The sequence below is a fragment of the Pristiophorus japonicus genome, chromosome 21 (genome assembly GCF_044704955.1).
Source record: "Pristiophorus japonicus isolate sPriJap1 chromosome 21, sPriJap1.hap1, whole genome shotgun sequence".
In the NCBI taxonomy this organism is placed as follows: domain Eukaryota; kingdom Metazoa; phylum Chordata; class Chondrichthyes; family Pristiophoridae; genus Pristiophorus; species Pristiophorus japonicus.
Window position 1 is genome coordinate 10804425 of NC_091997.1, and position 19358 is coordinate 10823782.

Genomic DNA, 19358 nt, shown 5'->3' on the forward strand with positions numbered 1-19358 from the left:
GTCCCCTAGTTCTAGTCATGGAACCCTAACCCGAACCCTAACCTGGTGGTCACGGAGGAATGTACACTTGCGCTCCGAGGCCTAATTGCGCAGTCCAGCGTAGGGATCCAATTCGTCCAGGAGCGTATGCGTATCCTAGGATCATATGGGCCTGGACTACCAATCACAATGCAGTATTCTTATTCATAGTAATCAGAGCTCGGAGCTCCCATTATCATTAAGAATACCCCAAAAATCAAAAAACATCAACATAAATTTAAAAAAAACACTTCACTTGTTTTTAATTCGTAGAAATTGCATTAAATTAAATGTTTGAGAAAAATGTATTTTTTTGAAATAAAAAAAAGTTTTAATAGTGTTAAAAATAAACTTACCTTCATAGACAGGGTTTTTAATATAAAAATAAGTAATATTTAATATTTCTTTGTTTTACAGCTCTTACGCTGGTAAAAGTAGGCTATGTGACTGTTTTTATTAGTCGTAAGAGTTTGAAGGACATTCGTTGGGCAACAGTTGGGCAAATAGCCTAAGTGTCCTTCTCCTACCCATGTGCATCTCCCACGCATGTGCATCGTGCGCCGAGAACTGGCATTTGCGAGGCTTCTTCGTGTGTGCGCGCACATTGTACGCACCCTGAGAGTCCACAATTTTCGGGCCATTGACTTAACAAATAAAGAGCTTATTTGTGGAAATGACTATTGCTTTTTAAAAATCAGAGGGAAACATATGAATCTGCAGATGCCAGAACTGCCATGGTAGGAAGACCAGCAACGAAAACAACCTCCCAAGATGGAGAATCCAGCAGGAGTAGCATTGGGGCAAGAAGGTAGGATATTTGCCATTATTTTTCCTTTCAATAAATCCAAGTAGCAAAAATTATTACATACCATCACTGATGGACAGGAAAATACCTTTTGGTCCATGAAGCCTGTCCCACACAACGGCAGTGCCTTACCCATCACAATATATACACTCTCCACCCAATGTTTCCTCTCTTTTTTTCCTGCACAGGCCCTTTAAATATTTATTTTCTTTTTATAACTCTTCCAGTGGTAGCAGCTGGTGAGTGGCCTGTGTCGGACCTCACGATTGGTGCGCAGCCGCACACCTTACGGGGAACATTGTCCCCACCGCAAAGCCATGTGATCTCCTGGGCAAGATGAAAAATCATATTTTAAAAACTCAGGCTAATTATGAACAAAATCAGTGAAATTCCTCTCTGACCCCCCTTAGGCGATCAAAACTAGTCCAGGGGACCACTCTGGGCCTGATTTAATTTTGCACAGTACCTACCTTTTGTACAAGGTGATCTCTGCCCCAGCCAGATTTCGCTTGAAGGAATTCAGTGAATCGACATTCAGCGCACGAGCTGGCAGCCTGATCCAGAGATGCACTGTTGTTTTTAAAATTTTGTTTTAAATCTTTCAAAAGTTTAATGGACAGGGATGTTACCAAATAAAGCACAATTTGTTTCGTCACCACAACTTAGAAATAATATAGGACCAAAAAAAAGCCGATTGATTGTTAGTGATTTTAGACCGAGTAACTTTAAATTTGGAGCTCTCTTCCTCAAACAGCAGTTGATCCTGGGTCAGTTGTTCATTTTAAATCTGAGATTGATAGTTTTTTGTTGACCATAGGTATTGAGGAATATGGGACAAAGGCGGGTATATGGAGTTAGGTCACAGATCGGCTGTGATCTTATTAAATGGCGGAGCAGGCTCGAGGGGCTAAATGGCCTACTCCTGATCCTATGTTTTTATGAAATCATATCTTTTTGAATTGGTTTAGTGATATTGTTCACTGGCTATATTTTAATACTGATTTATTATTGTTAAATATTTGTACAAAAGACCACAGCACAGGTGGTATTTAGTGAACTACAGAGGTATCATTTTGTACCAGGATTTCTGCATCACATTGCTTTGAAGGTGGATGGGTATATCTAAATCCTTTTTACTGTAATAGTGGAACCTCCAAATAACTTCTAATGAAAGTAGTTAAACAGGAAATGGATGTTACTAGTTCAGCCTGCACTACCAGTTGTCATGTATCCAGACATGTTTACTGTTTGTACTATTACATATGATATGCCACCAGAGGGCACTACTATGGGGAAACTTGTACACCAGCTGTATGGTCACTAAGGTGTGCCACCAGAGGGCACTGCAGTGGGAGACTTGTAGGTTACATGTACAGGTGTGCCAGGCCTAGTATAGACCATGTGTGATCTTCACTCTGGAGTTATAATAAAATGGACTAAGGTCACTACAGTTCAAGTGCAATACATTGCCTCGTGGAATCATTATCAGAGCATCTAAAGATATAACAATTGCTGACGAGATTACGGACTTTCACGCGAAAATGGCTAACCTTGATATGTTGCAGCAGTTCGCCGTTGGTGAGCATTGGGATGCCTTTGCGGAGAGACTCGACCATTTCTTCATAGCAAATGACTTGGCAGGTGATGATCTGGCCACATTGGCTGATAAGCGCAGAGCTATCCTGCTAACCAGTTGTGGGCCCACCGTCTATGGCCTCGTCAGGGATTTGCTGGCACCAGCGAAGACAACAACCAAGACGTACGAGGAGCTTGTAACGGTGATCCAAGAACAACTCAAGCCCAAAGAGAGCATCCTCACAGCCAGACGCTGGTTTTACATCCACCGACGGCCCGAAGGCCAGGAAATTGGGAAATATGCTGCAGACCCCAGGAGGCTGGCGGCACTGTGTGATTTCGGCGAACACCTCACCAAAGCGCTGCGGGATATCTTTGTCATCGGAATCGGCCACGAGGGCCTTCTTCACAGGCTACTATCTGCAGATACCACAGTCACATTGCAGAAGGCCATCACCAAGGGTCAGGTATTCATGACCTCGATCTGCGGCTCTCGGTGGATGACTCATCCTCAGGACTCAAACCCAGCAAGTACTGTACACAGGTGCCTTTTAGAGACTGGATTGTAGAACATGAATCTCCTCGGGAAAGGGAACAGGCCCCCTTAACTCAGTCTGCCGAGGGGGGCTTATCGGATAGCACCATGCTGGCGTTGTGGAGAGAATCACATGGCTCACCAGTGCCATTTTAAGGACTATGTGTGTAAAGGCTGAAGCACAAAGGGCCACCTCCAGCGAACATGTAAAAGAAATAGGACTCACTGTGTTGAAGAAGAGTCTGCAGATGTCCATGAATCCAGCGCGGATTATGAAGAGGTGGTCAGAGAGGCAGCTCAGCCCCACGATGAGGTGTATGGTATGTTTACCTGCACCACAGAATGTTTTCCCGTTTAGGATGGAAGTCGAGATAAACAGCCTTCCAGTCTTCATGGAAGTGGACACGGGGGCGAACCAGTCAGTAATGACTCAAGAAGCCTTCGAGAGGCCATGGGACAATCAAGCTGAACGACCCAAGTTGGTCCCGGTTCAGGCAAAGCTGCGCACCTACACCAATGAACTTATCCCAGTTGTTGGTAGTGCGGATGTAAAGGTACTCCATGATAGCGCAGTGCACAAGTTACCCCTGTGGATTGTTGCAGGTGATAGACCAACGCGACTCGGAAGAAGGTGGATGAAGAAGATCCATTGGAGCTGGGAAGATTTCATCCCTCCAGCGATCGACATTCCCCGGGCTCCGAGGCAAAGCAAGCCCCCACCTGAGGTTGGATCCGGCAGCAGAGAGCAGACCAGCACAGCACCCGAGACACAGACCGCTCAGCACGACTGCGCAGAGATGATCGAGCTGAGACGACCCAAACGCATCTTCCAGCCTCCAGTGGCAGGACTCCGGAGGAAAAAAATCTGATCCAAAGGCGACTTCCCAGCTTTGGTGGCAGAACCCGGGGAGAAGAGGATCACAGCAGTCGACATCGTGGATGGAAGAAAGATGGCGTCTAAACCACGAGGTGAAGCGCTGAAGAAAAAGATGGCGGCGGCGGTCAGACTATGAGGTGCAGCGCTGATGGAGCAACACGTGGTACTAAGCGAAGAAGAGGATTGGGGTAAAGATAGCAAAGGAGACCAGCAACCCACCACACTTAAAGGGACAGTCCCACATTCTCAATCAATGGAATAGCAACTGAGAGTTAAATGTAAAGCTTGTAATTGATGATTAGAATTTTATACATGTAATAAGCAAAGAAAAGTCGTGCGATTGCGATCGGAGCTATAGTTTATCGACAATGAGTAATGAAACGTTGTGCAGTGTAGGATTTCACCTGTATTCAGATAATGTAGCGGGCAAACACCCATCGGGAGCACACAGGTCCAGCGGGCTACCCAAAGCTGTAGCCTGCGTCCCTGGGACCAGAGTGATGCACCACAGAGTGTGGCCACAAGCAGCTAATATAGACAAGCTGCAGATCAAGCGATCTCAGGAGGGCAACGGCACCGGTATCGATACCCTGCCCCTGATTGGCTGCACCAACCGCCACGAGCCTGAAAGAGCAAACTGCGCTAAGGCCCAGTCTCCAGATCCTATCGCTACCAAGGCTACACCCGGGAACGAAGGATCACCCGCAACAGTTCTCCCAAATGGGACTGGGACCAGCCAGGATCCCAAACCCAATAACGCCCAGGCAAGTGAGTCAGCAGTTCCCTGTGCACTGCTAGACGACTGCTCCTCAGGGAGCATCAGTGACCCGGGGCGTAAGGAAAGGACAGGGAGGTCACAGGCATCTGTGAACCTGCCCGACGCTAGGAGCAATGGCAATGTCCCCGAGAGCAGGCAACTTGAGTCAACCGGGTTCCCACTGCCAGCACCACCGGGCACCGCACCACCACCAGACTACCTGGACACCACCTAGCAGTTCTGGAACAAGCTTGTCCTCACGCACCGGTGCTGACCCCAGTACTGATTCCAAGTGTGTATCAAGAATGTATCTCACCAGTCAAATGTACTTGGCTCACAACTGTACCACAAATGTAATGATGTAAATGCAATTTTTTTTTTCTGGACTTGAATGTATATGAATGTAATGAGCCACCGGCATAATCTGTATGTGGAGGGGGGGGGGGGGGCGGTGAGAGAATGGAGTGGTCATGGACTCACAAACAGAAATCACCAGCACCTCTACTGCCAACGAAACACCACCTACTCACGCAAGATGGAAACGACCCTCCAAGGGTTAACCAGATAGAGCTAACCCCAGAGCACAGTCAATGTATGAAGGCGATTTGCACTAAGGACTTGGGGGGGGAAAAATATCCAGACATGTTTACTGCTTGTACTATTACATATGATGTGCCAACAGAAGGGTCTAATATGGGAAACTTGTACACCAGCTGTACGGTCACTAAGATGTGCCACCAGAGGGCACTGCAGTAGAAGACTTGTAAGTTACGTGTACAGATGTGCCAGGCCGAGTATAAAAGGCAGGCCACCATGTGTGATCATCACACTGGAATTATATTAAATGGACTAGGGTCACTACAGTTCAAGTGCAATACATTGCCTCGTGGAGTCATTATCAGAGCATCTAAAGACATAACACCAGTATTGCTACATTTCAGCAAATTAATTCTGCTGCAATACTGCCAATCTCATTAAATCATTGAAAACTATTTATTAAACAAAGAAAAGTGACCTTTGGCCCAGATGCGCTATCTACTGTATCAGTTGGGGGAAGGGGCAGGGAAGGATGACTAGAGCAGGTCTCATTAAAACTGAATGCTGAATATAATTTGAGGCTTAATAGTTTAATTTGATTTAAAATGGTATTAGCTAAATATGTAGCAGTTGCGCATTACGCATCATTTTTCAGAAGGCTTTCCAAAATCCAACTGTCTAGGGGCATCATGTAAATAAGAGAAGTCTGTCCATCATATCCCAGCTGCTTAGGGCACATTTCTCACCATCAACAGCTGGAAAATCTTGGTCAGTTCAGCCTCGATTTCCTGATATGTGAGACGAGCAGGTGTAGCTCCCCTCTGGTTGCACATATTCAGTTAATTGTCATCTTTCCAATTTCCCATAGCTAGACCTGTGAGACTTTTGAAGTTGTTCACTTATAAGTTATTATATTAATGACCTTCAAAGTTGATTAAATCCGAATCAAAATCTTGGGAAATCAAATGCAATGAAAAGGTAGAGTAAAGGTCAGATCGTGCTTTAATATTCAAAGTCTTGTCAGCAGTCATTTCAAATATGAGGCCTTTGTATAGTTATAGATGTGCCTCCATCTTCGTTTTTTTTTAATTTCACTAATAAGAAAGGTTCCCCCTTCACTCTGAACTATGGGTTCCATCAACCTGCCTGTTACTTACAATGTCTTGTATTGGGGCCGTTTCCTTTGTGTGCTATGTGTAGGGAAATCCTTATAAATGTCTTCATAGTTTTGCTACATACAGTGCACAGAAGACATTTTCCCCCAGGAGGGCTTCTTGTGCCCAGAATTTTATTGCATGTTTTGTCCCATCTATGCTTAGTACATATACTGCAAATGTAACACCCCTATTAAAAAGGAGGCAGACAAAAAGCAGGAAACTATAGACCACTTAGCCTAACATCTGTCATTGGGAAAATGCTGGAGTCCATTATTAAGGAAGCAGTAACGGGACATTTGGAAAAGCATAATTCAATCAAGCAGAGTCAGCATGATTTTATGAAAGGGAAATCATGTTTGACAAATTTGCTGGAGTTCTTTGAGGAGGTAAGGAGCAGGGTGGATAAGGGGGAACCAGTGGGTGTGGTTTATTTGGATTTCTAGAAGGCATTCGATATGGTGCCACATAAAAGGTTACTGCACAAGATAAAAGTTCATGGGGGTTGGGGATAATATATTAGCATGGATTGAGGATTGGCTAACTAACAGAAAACAGAGCGTCAGGATAAATGGATCATTTTCCGGTTGGCAAACAGTAACTAGTGGAGTGCCGCAGGGATCGGTGCTGGGTCCTCAACTATTTACAGTCTATATTAATGACTTGGATGAAGGAACCGAGTGTAATGTAGCCAAGTTTGCTGATGATACAAAGATGGGTGGGAAAGCAAATTGTGAGGAGGACACAAAAAATCTGCAAAGGGATATAGACAAGCTAAGTGAGTGGGCAAAAAATTGGCAGATGGCGTATAATGTGGGAAAATATGAGGTTATCCACTTTGGCAGAAAAAATAGAAAAGCAAATTATAATTTAAATGGAGAAAAATTGCAAAGTGCTGCAGTACAGAGGGACCTTGGGGTCCTTGTGCATGAAACACACCAAGTTAGTCTGTAGGTACAGCAATTAATCATGAAAGCAAATGGAATGTTGGCCTTTATTGCAAGGGGGATAAAGTATAAAAGCAAAGAAGTCCTCCTACAACTGTACAGTATTGGTGAGGCCACACCTAGAGTATTGCGTACAGTTTTGGTCTCCGTATTTAAGGAAGGATATACTTGCATTGGAGGTTGTTCAGAGTAAGTTCACTAGGTTGATTCCGGAGATGAGGTGGTTGACTTATGAAGATAGGCTGAGTAGATTGGGCCTATACCCACTGGAGTTCAGAAGAATGAGAGGTGATCTTATTGAAACATATAAGATAATGAGGGGGCTCGACAAGGTGGATGTAGAGAGGATATTTCCACTCGTGGGGGAAACTAAAACTAGGGGACATAGTCTCAGAATAAGGGGCCGCCCATTTAAAACTGAGATTAAGAGGAATTTCTTCTCGGAGGGTTGTAAACCTATAGAATTCTTTGCCCCATAGAGCTGTGGAGGTTGGGTCATTGAATATATTTAAGGCGGAGATAGATAGATTTTTGAGCGATAAGGGAATAAAGGCTTATGGGGAGTGGGCAGGGAAATGGAGCCGAGTCCATGATCACATCAGCCATGATCTTATTGAATGGCGGAGCAGGCTCGAGGGGCCAGGTAGCCTACTCCTGTTCCTATTTCTTATGTTCTTCGTACACTGAATGGTGTAACATTCTGTGGAATAGACTGCCACAGTACTGTACTGTTATTTCTTGAATTGTTTGACCAGGTAACTCATTTCTTATAGTTTGAAAAGGAACAGACCACAGAACACAATGCCTAAATTTTATGGATCTAGTCAGACTACACTCCAGAGAAGAACCACAAACCGGAATCAGTCACAGCCGAGCAATAAGAAAATGGTAGGATTCATTTCAACTGCAAACAAACTTTTGACTTTTTGTAAAATAATATACTCCCTCATCTCTAGATCTTAGCACAGAATTTCTGTTTTGTATTGCCATTGCCAGGGTCTTCGATATATGAGAAACGAATGAGGAAATATTATTGCAGATGGATTAATCATTATCAGGGCTATTGGTTTGCACTGAGCAGAGAATCAAATTGTACTTTGATTAGATGGGATTCAGAGATTTCTGCCAGTTCTTTTGGGGGGGGGGGGGCAGGTGCGGTTGGGATTCGGGGTGAGTCACATTTATAGCTCCTCCATTCCATGCAAACCATACACCCAGACCTTGATTATTCTGGGTGTTTCATGCTGTGTGTATTTTGCCGCTTTGTGTGGATATTTGTAAAAGATGCTATTCGAGGCATTCTGCCAGAGACCTGGAAGCCCAAAGGGCATGGTACTCGACTTGGAACCCAAAGGTCTTGCGTTCAGATCCCAACGTGGCAATTTGTGAAATTGAATTTAAACAATCTGGTATTGTACTTTGTGGGATAGCACCGTAGAAATAACTATGAAAGCTTCCGGATTACTGTATTAAACCCAACTGGTTCAATAATTTGCTTCAGGGAAGGATGCCTGCCACCCTTATTTTGGGGTGTCTGTGCATGCCTGAAACGTCACTTCTTTAACAGGCCCAGCAAACCGTGGCAGGAACAGTTGTTGAGCCATTTTCAGAAGCGGTATTTAAAGGGATCCTTGACTCCATTAAGGTACGTCTTGGGTTAGTGGTTTTAGGGTGCTTTTGAGTCAAGTTTTGGGCACTACTTGGCTGTTAATTCATTTTTCAGAGTCCATTTGTGGGGGGTACAACTGTATCTCTGCAAGTTCTTGTTCAGATTTGCTGGGCTTACCCTTGATGTTCCCAAATGAGGAAGAGGAGCAGCGGTAGCGAAGAGCTGCACAGACTGCAAGAAGAGGGTGAAGAAGGCATGAATGCAGGAAGCCTCGCAGGATGTGGGTTTCCAGGAACTGATCATCATACCCAGGCCTCAGAGGAGCAGTGTGCAACAGGGAGGCAGTCACGTATCTGCCACCTGATACAGCGAGAATTGGAGCTCAACACCAGGGCATGCACTGCACTGCCTGTGGCAGTGAAGGTTACCGTGCCTCTAAACTTTTATGCCTCTGGCTCCTTCCGCACGGCTCCTGGGAACATCAGGAGCATGAGCCAAGTTCACTATGCAGCTGGTCATCCGGCAGATCACTAGTGCACTGTTATCGAGGCTTCAACAGTTCACTACTTTCCCCATGGAGCTGGAAGAAATAGCACTGGGATTTGCCCGCATTGCTGGATCCCATGGTGCAGGCCATCATGGACTACACACACAGCTCTGCATGCTCCCGATCAGGAAACATCTCTGTTTCTGAACAGGAAGGGCTTCTGTTCGCTCAATATGCAACTTGTTTGTGACCACAGGCAACAAGTCATGCGGGTCGATGTCTGGTTTCCTGGCAGTAGTCATGATGCTTTCATACCATGCCACTCTTCTATTGGCAGGCTGGCTTCTGGTATTGAGGGCTATCCTCTCACTAACTGGCTCATGGCTCCTGTCAGGAACTCAAGCGCAGATGCTGAGCTCCGATTCTAATGAGAGCCATGCATCAACAAGGATTCTCATTGCGCAAATCATTGATGTTCTAAAACAAGGATTCTGCTGTCAGATGTGATCAGGAGGGGTCCTTCAGTATAGCCCAGAGCTGAAGAGCTCAAGGTTTATCATTTATTGCATGCTTTACAACCTCAATTTCAAAATTCTCATCCTTGTTTACAAATCGCTCCATGGACTTGCCCCTCCCTATCTCTCTAATCTTTCTCAGCCTCACAGTCCCACAAGATGTCTTCACTCCTCAAATTTTGCCCTCTTGAATATCCCTCATTATAACTGCTCAACCATCGGTGGTGGTGCCTTCAGCTGCCTGGGCCCTAAGTTCTGGAACTCCCTCCCTAAACCTCTCCGCCTCTCTACCTCTCTTTCCTCCTTTAAGACGCTCGTTAAAACCTACCTCTTTAAACAAGCTTTCAATCATCTGCCTTAATTTCTTCTGTGGCTCGGTGTCAAATTTATCTGTTTTGTCTGTAACACTGTTGTGAAGTGCCTTGGGACGCTTTACTATGTTAAAGGCGCTATATAAATAAAAGTTATTATTCAAAGCGGAGTTGCCTTGGAGATTCCTGAGGAGGAAGTGGTGGAGTAGAAGGGAATGAGGAGCTAGAGGAACCAGGGACATGACCCAGCTGTAATGCAGCAAATTATTGAGAGATTTTCCTGATCAATTGTTCCCCTCTCCCGGGACAAACACTCCTTATTTACATTTGACCCATTTTTGACATCCACTATATTAATGCACTCGAACTGTACAACTATAGCAAAACAAAATCCCTTACTTCACTACTCCAATAAACTCCATTCTTTATTTGACTAATGCTTTCATAAAGAAAGAAAGACTTGCATTTATATAGCACCTTTCACGACCACCAGACGTCTCAAAGCGCTTTTCAGCAATGAAGTACTTTTGGAGTGTACTCACTGTTGTAATGTAGGAAATGTGGCGGCCAATTTGCGCACAGCAAGCTCCCACAAACAGCAATTGGTAATGGCCAGATAATCTGTTTAGTGGGCCAGGGCACCAGGAATATCTCCCCTGCTCTTGGGCCTCGGTTTAACGTCTCATCCGAAAGCCGGCAACTCCCTCAGCACAGTGCTCGATGTAGGCCTAGATTTATGTGCTCAAGTTTCTGGAGCGGGACTTGAACCCATAACCTTCTGACTCAGACACAAGTGTGCTACCCACTGAGCCACAGCTGACATTATGGTTCATGACTGATGCCCATCTATAAATCACCTTTGTGCAACCACTTGAGTGCCTTTTTTGTGTGCTCGTTTATCATTTTTGGGGAAGAAAACAGTGGAAGATGAAGATAACTTACAGGCAAATGAAGAGATGAAGTAACCTGAAAGTAAAACAGCAGAGAGGAGAGATGGGAAATCTAGAAGCCCACAGGGCCAAATGGGTGTTGCAGTTCCAGGATGCCTGTAAGAAGGCAAAACTTTAACAACAAAAAAAATGATTTAAAATATTTCTAGATTTATAAGGAAAATTTAATCTCGTTTGCTATTTCTTACCTTTCCCAGGTATCTGCCACGTGAGAAGCTTAAAAAAGAGCTCCAAAGGGTCATCTTGTGGCCAGAGCCTGTAGTTATATTCAGTCTCCAAGTAGTGTTTTAGTGCCCCAGACTGTCACATCAGTGGGAAAATCCTATTACAACATGACAGACAGGTGTCACCAGGTGTAACATTGAAATATTCATGAGGAATGTTTACAGGTGCTGAGACATATTGATTCTAATAATAAGGTATCGATGTATAAAATCTGTAGTAATTCTTTAGATCTCTATCCATTTGCAGTCGGTTCCTGTTCGGTAACTAGCCCTCTTGATAAATAATTTTATTCACTTATTAGACATGTTCCATAAAATAAAAAGTTGTTTGTGTTCATTTGAGTGCTTTGGGACAGTCCACAAATTGAAATTCATCTATAATATTTTTTAATGTGCATTATAGAGATGATGGGTTGGTAATACATGTTAAACAGAAGGGGCTCAATTTTTCCCCAGTGATTTGTGGCGTTTTCTTGGCGTGCGCTGATTTTTTTTAGCGTAAGGTTAAAAAATTAGTTTCCCCAAGGAATGTGCGCCAGCGTAACTCAGTCATGGTTTTTTTAGGTTCGTTTTTTTTTGCGTAACCCGATGTCTACGCCAGTTTTTGTCAATTATGGAAGTTTGACCCCCCAAAAATTCTCCTAGGTCGACGTATGTGACCACTGCCAAAAAACCTTCTGGTGAGTTAAGAAAAAGCAGCGCACATTGAAAAATCGGTGCTGAAAGATGCCATTGTTTTTCAGCCAGCGAAGTTTTGGAGCGAGTCCAGAAGACTTAAATATGCACAATAAAGATTACATTTTTTTACCTTATAATGCAGTAAGTGGAAGTTTGATGGAATTCTGTAAGTTTTCATATTTTTTCAACTGACATGCCACCTCCGCACATCTGCAAACTGGACTGGAGGGTCGGAGCGACGGCCGGCAGAATCAGTCCTGTGCCCAGACACGGGCTCGGCTGCGAAAGAAGCGCGGGGGGTGGGAGGAGAGGTCGGGGGCTGTGGAAGGTGATTGGAAGGCATCAGAAGCCTGTACTACCCATCAAATCAAGCCCGGGTGGGTGGGGAGGGGGTGGGGGGCTGTGGAAGGCGATCGGAAGGAATCAAGACTGCACTACGCATCAAATGTAGGTTGTGGGGGTGGGGGGGTTCCTGATCACTGCGCCTGCTCAGACCTGGGTGTGGTCTGTACCGACCTGTGGGGAGAAAGAACAAATCTTGTCCTGCCTGCTGTTTTGAGCTTCTTGCAAAGGTAAAATTTAAGCATGGGGGCAATACTGACAAATGCCATACTTTGTGCAAGCCTTTTGAATGATGGTACTGTGGAGGAGACAATTGATTCGAGGTCATTGCATGAGGTACCTCGGAGCCTATAGGGTGATGGGCCGGAGGCCTTACCCACATTGGATATATTGAGACAGGCATTCGTACCTGCACCTGAGTGACGTAGACTGTGTCAGAAGGCTGCATTTTCACAAAGAAGTTGTAACTGAGATCTGTGAGTTGGTAAAATCAGACCTTCAAACTAGAAGGACTGCATACAGCTGCACTTTCATTCTATACATCCGGATCCTTCCAAACTACACCTGGGGATGTGTGCGCCATTTCTCAACATGCAACACGTCTGCATTTGGCAGGTGACAGCTGCACTATATGCCCAGAGGAATGACTACATAAAGTTCCCCATGACCGCCCAGGCAATGTGTGACAGGATTGTGGGCTTCTCCAGAATTACTGGCTTCCCAAAGATACAGGGCTGCATTGATTGTACCCACAAAGCCTTGCAATCACCGTTGGAGGATTCCGAGATGTACAGGAACAGAAAAGGCTTCACTACATTAATGTGCAGCCCGTGTGTGACGACATGCATCACATCATGTCAGTTGATGCAAGATACCCTGGGAGCACCCATGATGCGTTCATCCTACACGAGAGCATTATATCTACCATGTTTCAGCAACAGCCAGAAGGGCAGAGCTAGCGACTGGGAGACAAAGGGTACAGCCTCGTCACCTGGCTCATGACTCCCCTACGCATAACCCGGACGGAAGCTGACCGGGAATACAATATGTCGCACATTGCGACGCGCAGCATAATAGAGAGGACCATTGGCATCTTGAAACAGCTTTTCCGATGCCTGGACCATTGCAATACTCCCCTGAGATTGTCGGACAGTCCACTGTTGTGTGCTGCATGCTGCATAACTTAGCCATCATGAGGCAGCAGCAGATGGTAGTAGAAAACCCACCTGAGGTGAAAGTGGCTGATGATAATGATGAAGTGCAGATGACGAGGAAGAGGAGGACAAGGAAGCCATGCAACTACCTGAACACGGAGCACGACGGCGGAAAAGGGCGGGCCATCGTGCCCCCTTAATGATTGCTTGAGCCTTGCGCTCATCCATGAACGCTTTGCTGCCTGAAGGCTCAGCGGCAACTATTCCACATGGACCATGTTTACTGTTTGGACCTGTTCCGTAATGTTCTGTTGTGTTATTGGAACAAATAATGTAAATGATTCAGTTATAATTTAAAATATATTTCATTCAAAAGTTTAACAAATATTTGTTTGTACTTAACTTTAATAAAATTATTCTTGTATCAAACTTTTCAGTTACGATCACTTACAAACTCTAAGATCACTTACTAACTTTTAAACGTAAATTTACATAACTTACAAAAACTTTAAATTTGAGAACAGTTACAATAGTAACACCTCAAATTTAAAGTTTTTTGTAAGTTATGTAACAATAGTAACTGTTTCCCGGGTTGGTACCAAGCTTATTCTTTCAAACATCTTGGGTAATGCGCACTTCTTGATTGGGGGGGGGATTGGTGGGCAGGGAGGGTGAAGGTGGTTATATGGAGGGCCAGGCTTGGGCCTCTTCAAAGGCTGGTCTGGGGATTGGAGTGGAAGTGACATTTGATTCTGTCAATGGGCGCGGGGTCTGGGCGTGTTCCTTTATCGCAGCAGCTAACTCCAACATTCCCTCCCTCATGTTCACTGACAGTGTCTCAGCTACCTGTGACATGCCGTTACTCATGTTGAGCAACAGTGTGCCAACTACCTGCAACATTCCCTCCCTCATGGTCACTGACATGGTTTCAGCTGACTGATATATGCCTTCCCTTATATTCCCTGACAGCGCTCCCATTTCTCGTGAGAGTGTTGTTACTTCTCCCGACAGGCCTGATATCTCATCACCCACCCCACTGATGGTGTCCAGGAGTGATCGGATAAGGTCAGTGCTCTCTGCACTCAATGACATCATCTGAACCACATCTGTTAGATTCTGCACCTCAGGAGAGTGCGGTCGAGCTCTCCTTCCCCTCCTCACCCTGGGTGTACCTCACTCCACCCGACCACTGGGGACCCGCAGCCTCGGAAGGTGGGAAACCATGGAATGTCCCACCAACACTCAAACCACTACTTGGAGAAGGGGCTGAGACCTCAATGGGTGGCATCTGCACCTCCTCCAAAGTCAGTAAAACAGTGGGGGTTTCATCCATCTCCATCCTCACCCCCGTGCTCTTGGTCTGCAAGGTGGGATTGGAAGATGTTCTCCTCTCCAGGCTCGTCCTTGTCTGAATCTCCTGCATCGTCAGGGTTGGCCTCAAGTTCTGCAAAATAAAACCGAACAGACAAATGGTTAGCAGCAGAGGAGGGGGCAGGGTGGGTGACACGAGTAGGCTCACATAGCACAGGCAGCAGGCTGATTTGAAAGACCACGATGAATGATAGCACATTGCATCAACTGAAGCATAGCTGATGGTGACATCCCCATGAACCGAAGCATGGCTAGCCCACGCAGTACTTAACATTTAGCAAAGCCAGACTGTGGAATTTGAAGGACTTACCCTCTCCCTCGAGTGTGGGCCCAGATTGTGCAGTGGTGGTTGCTTTTGTCTAGGCAGGACCCATCAAAGCAGTGACCCTCTCTTCCAAGGGTGTCAGTGAGTGCAGATTTGCCGGGCCTCCTCCTGTTTGAGTTCTTTCTCGTTTGTTGTGTGTCACTTTCCTCTGCAAAGATGAAAATATTATTTTTTTAGAGAGGGTATCTTTCTGCTGAGTGGGACATATACAGATGGTCACATTTACAATTGTAATTCCATTGAAAAATGAAAATATTACTTACACTAACTACTTGACCAAGGTCCTGCTACTTTTTGCACTGGCCTCCAGATCTCGGGGTGGTCACCATTACACAGTAATTTTCTGCAAGTTGGTTCCAGCATTTCTTTATTTCTTTGGGTGGAACTTTTATGTGACCTCTGCTGGTGTCCCACTCCTGCCATCTACCCTCAATCACAGTAACTAGTGCCTCCACTTCATCCTGTAAGAGATTATTGGTCCTTGCGCTGCGTTGCATCTTGTATTGCAGCTCCGATTTTTCCAATGAGAATTAAAGTTCTCGCACACAACTGGCTCTGTAAAAATGGCTGCTTGCAGACCGGGAGCTGTACTGCGCATGTGTGCCCATAGGAATCACGTCAAAAATGTCCTTTTTTTTTTCCCCACACATGCGCAGAAGGGGCAGCATCATTTTTTTGCCGCAGACAGTAGGCTCCATCCCCCGAGGTTACAGGACAGCCAATTTTGAAAAATCGAGTGGGGAAACTTGAGACATTTATTTCTGGAATAGTTCTGGCCTAGAAAAACGGGAGTAACTCAGGCAATATGCCAAAAAACCGCTTTGGGCAAAATTGAGCCCAAGGTTTGTAACTTTTGCCACAAATATGGTAAAAGATGGAGCAATAGACAAGAATATTCACTTGGTGACACCCAGTATTCCTTTCTAAAGAATGGAGACAGTAGAACTGCTGAGGAAGTTGAAAAGACATTTTCAGTTTCCACTGATAGTCTCATTTCAGTTATTTACTTGTGGATTGACTTTTAACAGGAAGATGCAAGAATGCGTCAAAACATTGAAAAAGATAACATCATCCTATTGGAAAGGCTTGCTAAGATAATGAACCCTCCAAGAGGTGGACTTGTTTCAAGTGCTTACAATTTGAAAAGGTAGGACATTTGTTTTCCTAATGTCTCTCTTTTACCAGTGTTTTCCGTTTGAAGATGCGAGTCCTTAAATCCTTTTAAAATACATGGACAAAAGCCAGTTATTTATTTTAAATGTGCTTTATTGCTGTAGCAGCAGAATAGGCCAAATATACCACTTGACTCAGAGCTGTGTTATCATGTGGCTGTTGCTGGTAATTTTGCCAATGGTCTAATGACATGTGAAAGCTTCAGTGCTAGGTGGAATGAATCAGTCATCAATGTGGGACAGCCTTCCAGTTTCTCATGTATACTTAAAATGGCAGCAGCAGATCTCTGAGGGTGTCAGAAAATCAAGGCCATTGTTGAGTGAGTAGATGCAGTTTATGGTAGCCATGTTGCATTTTATGAAGAGTTAGGTTGTCTGCACACATGAGCTACAAGTTGAGCTCAAAGCTGTTGAATACTTTGCTAAATCCACCATAACATAGCAGCATAACATTTTGTCTTATTGTGGCTACCACCGTCTTTAAAAGGATTGCAACAAATAGGAAGTTGTAGAAAATATGATTGCTAATCATTTAAGTTTAGAGAACTTTCTCTGCCATGCAAATGAATGTTACAAAACCAGATCACACGTACTGACCAAAATGAACAATTCAGCACTCGCATTCAAATATGTGTAACCTGTCTGTAATAGTTGCAATATAAAATGAAGTATTTATCATGGCTCGTGTGTCTCCTATTATATGTAGCATCCATTCCTCTTGCCTTTAGGCCCAGTTTAAAGTACTTGTAATGGAGAGGATAAAAGGAAGGATGCGACTGAAAATTCGGTACCGCCCCATTTGGGAGCAGTAACATCCATGAGGCGGGATATCCTGCGCCAGGAGCAGAAGTTCGCCCCGCAAGTTATATTGGGCTTACTGCCTCCGACAGGCACGGCAACGCAAAATCTCGCACTGCAGTTCCTGTCGGGGGCAGGGCCAGGGTGCAATGGGATGCGAATTTTCAAGCACTACGTGGAAGGACGCGTAGCGCTGGCGGGGAAACAGCGCCCTCCCCGTCCATTAAAGGAGAGGGCCAAGCTGCCGACTCTGCAGGAGGGAGAAGGGGCCCGTGCTAGACCACCAGAGAGCGGGATGCCATGGCAGCAGGCCAGCACACTAGCAGAATGCCGGGCTGCAACATCACGGTACAGTCCCCGCGATCTGCATTGAAGACGACCATTTAAAAAAAATTGACACAGTTGTACCTCCCTTTTAATTTTCACCCTGTGAGCGGCCTACAGCCCGGGACATGCCCCGTGAAGTTGCTGTGGGCAAGCTTCCGAATTTTTGCTCCGGGGTGAAAACGGGTAGCTGCGCATGGTGATGACGTTGTCCGGGGTGTTACTGGTGGGAGCGGGGCGTTACTGGCAGGGGTGGGGTGCCAACGGTTAGCGTAGCTGCTAAACTCCCGGCGTGAGTGGCGCTGCATCCGGGTGAAAAGCCGTTTGCGCCCCGTTAATGGGAGGCACAAACTAGTTTGTCTGCAAATGTGTGAGAGAAGTGGGAACTTTGCAGACTGTATAATTAATGTATTAATTCCACTGAACCTGTGGCAGAACAATCGCTTAAATAGAAGAACAGTTTTTGTGCTATTAATGGTCCTTGTTATGAGGCAGTCAGCTTGTTCCATTTAAGTTGCACCTGTGGGCTGACAACTGGCAAATTATCTTTATTGTAACAATTGTACCGAATGTACTGGGTGTAGCAATTTTGTGATCCATTCGAAACTTCTGTATTTTGTGGTTTTGTGCCTGTCCAAGGGGACTACATGGCTGCGAGCAGGGCAGGGGTTATGTAAGAAGTGTAAACAGGCCTCTCTAACCTGAGCTTTTCCCCTGTCCGTTCGCGAACGCACTTTGGCTGCTGCTCCGGACCCGAGCCGATCAATACTTTTCCACTTTTCCTCCTCTTTCCTTTTCACTTTCTCCCTCTCTGACGATTCTCCCCTGTCACCATGCCTCCTTTCATCTCTCCTTTCTCGAATAGTCTGCCCTCCCAAATCCCTACCCCAATCCTTCGTTACTCTTCGACCTTCCTACTCTTGCCGTTGTCCCTGGCTTGACTCCCTCACACACCAGCCTACAGCTTCCCTCTGTGCCTCTCTTGGCATCCTACGGAAGGGTCCATCGAGGCATTCATCACTGCCTCCTTACAAGCAGCATCCCCAATTTGCCCCATCCTGCTCTCTCGCCGACCAACCGCCCAGTGAGCCCACTGGGGGCTAATCGTGCCAGTCTCCCAGCGCTGATCCTGTGGACGCAGGCAGCCGTCTTCTTAGGTAGTCCCTCATAGTCAGGGATGACTTGCTTTCACAGTAATGAGAGTTCTCAGGTGACTGATGAGTCCAGTGCGGGATCTACAGTCTCTGTCACAGGTGGGGCAGACGGTGGTTGGAGGGACGGGTGGGTGGGGTGCTTGGGTTGTCGTGCGCTCCTTCCGCTTGGTTTCCGCGTGCTCCCGGCAGAGAGACTCGAGGTGTTCAGCGCCTTCCCGGATGCTTCTCCTCCGCTTTGAGTGATCTTGGGCCAGGGATTCCCAGATGTCGGTGGGAATGTTGCACTTTTTCCAAGGAAGCTTTGAGGATGTCCTTGATGATTTTCCTCTGCCCACCTGGGTCTCGCTTGCCGTGTCGGAGCTCTGAGTAGAGCACTTGTTTTGGGAGTCTAGTATCAGGCAGGCAGACGATGTGGCCTGCCCAATAGAGCAGATCGAATGTGGTGAGAACACTGACATTGGTGCGCCTATCCTGCCAACGGATTTTCAGGATCTTGCACGATCTTGTGGATGCAGCGTTGGTGGTACTTTGAGGTGCCTGCTGTACATAGTCCATGTCTCTGAAGCATATAGGAGGGTGGGTATCACTACTGCTCTGTAGATCATGAGCTTGGTGCTGGGTTTTGAGGTCCTGGTCTTTAAACACTGTCTTCCTCAGGCGACCAAAAGCTGCACTGGCACACTGAAGGCGGTGTTGGACTTTGTCATCGACGTCTGTCCTTGTTGACAGTAGGCTCCTG

At 45.8% G+C, this 19358-nt stretch overlaps 1 protein-coding gene across 1 annotated transcript in view; it reads left to right on the plus strand.

The window, feature by feature from the left end:
* The first annotated feature begins 762 nt into the window (after positions 1 to 762).
* The window catches only part of LOC139233600 (uncharacterized), a 99653-nt gene continuing 81057 nt past the window's right edge, over positions 763 to 19358 (plus strand). Inside the window, exons 1-3 of the mRNA XM_070864004.1 lie at positions 763 to 826; positions 7979 to 8093; positions 16200 to 16318. Coding sequence (XP_070720105.1) covers positions 8007 to 8093; positions 16200 to 16318 — 206 coding nt within the window. The 5' untranslated portion in view covers positions 763 to 826; positions 7979 to 8006. The remainder of the gene's footprint in view (positions 827 to 7978; positions 8094 to 16199; positions 16319 to 19358) is intronic.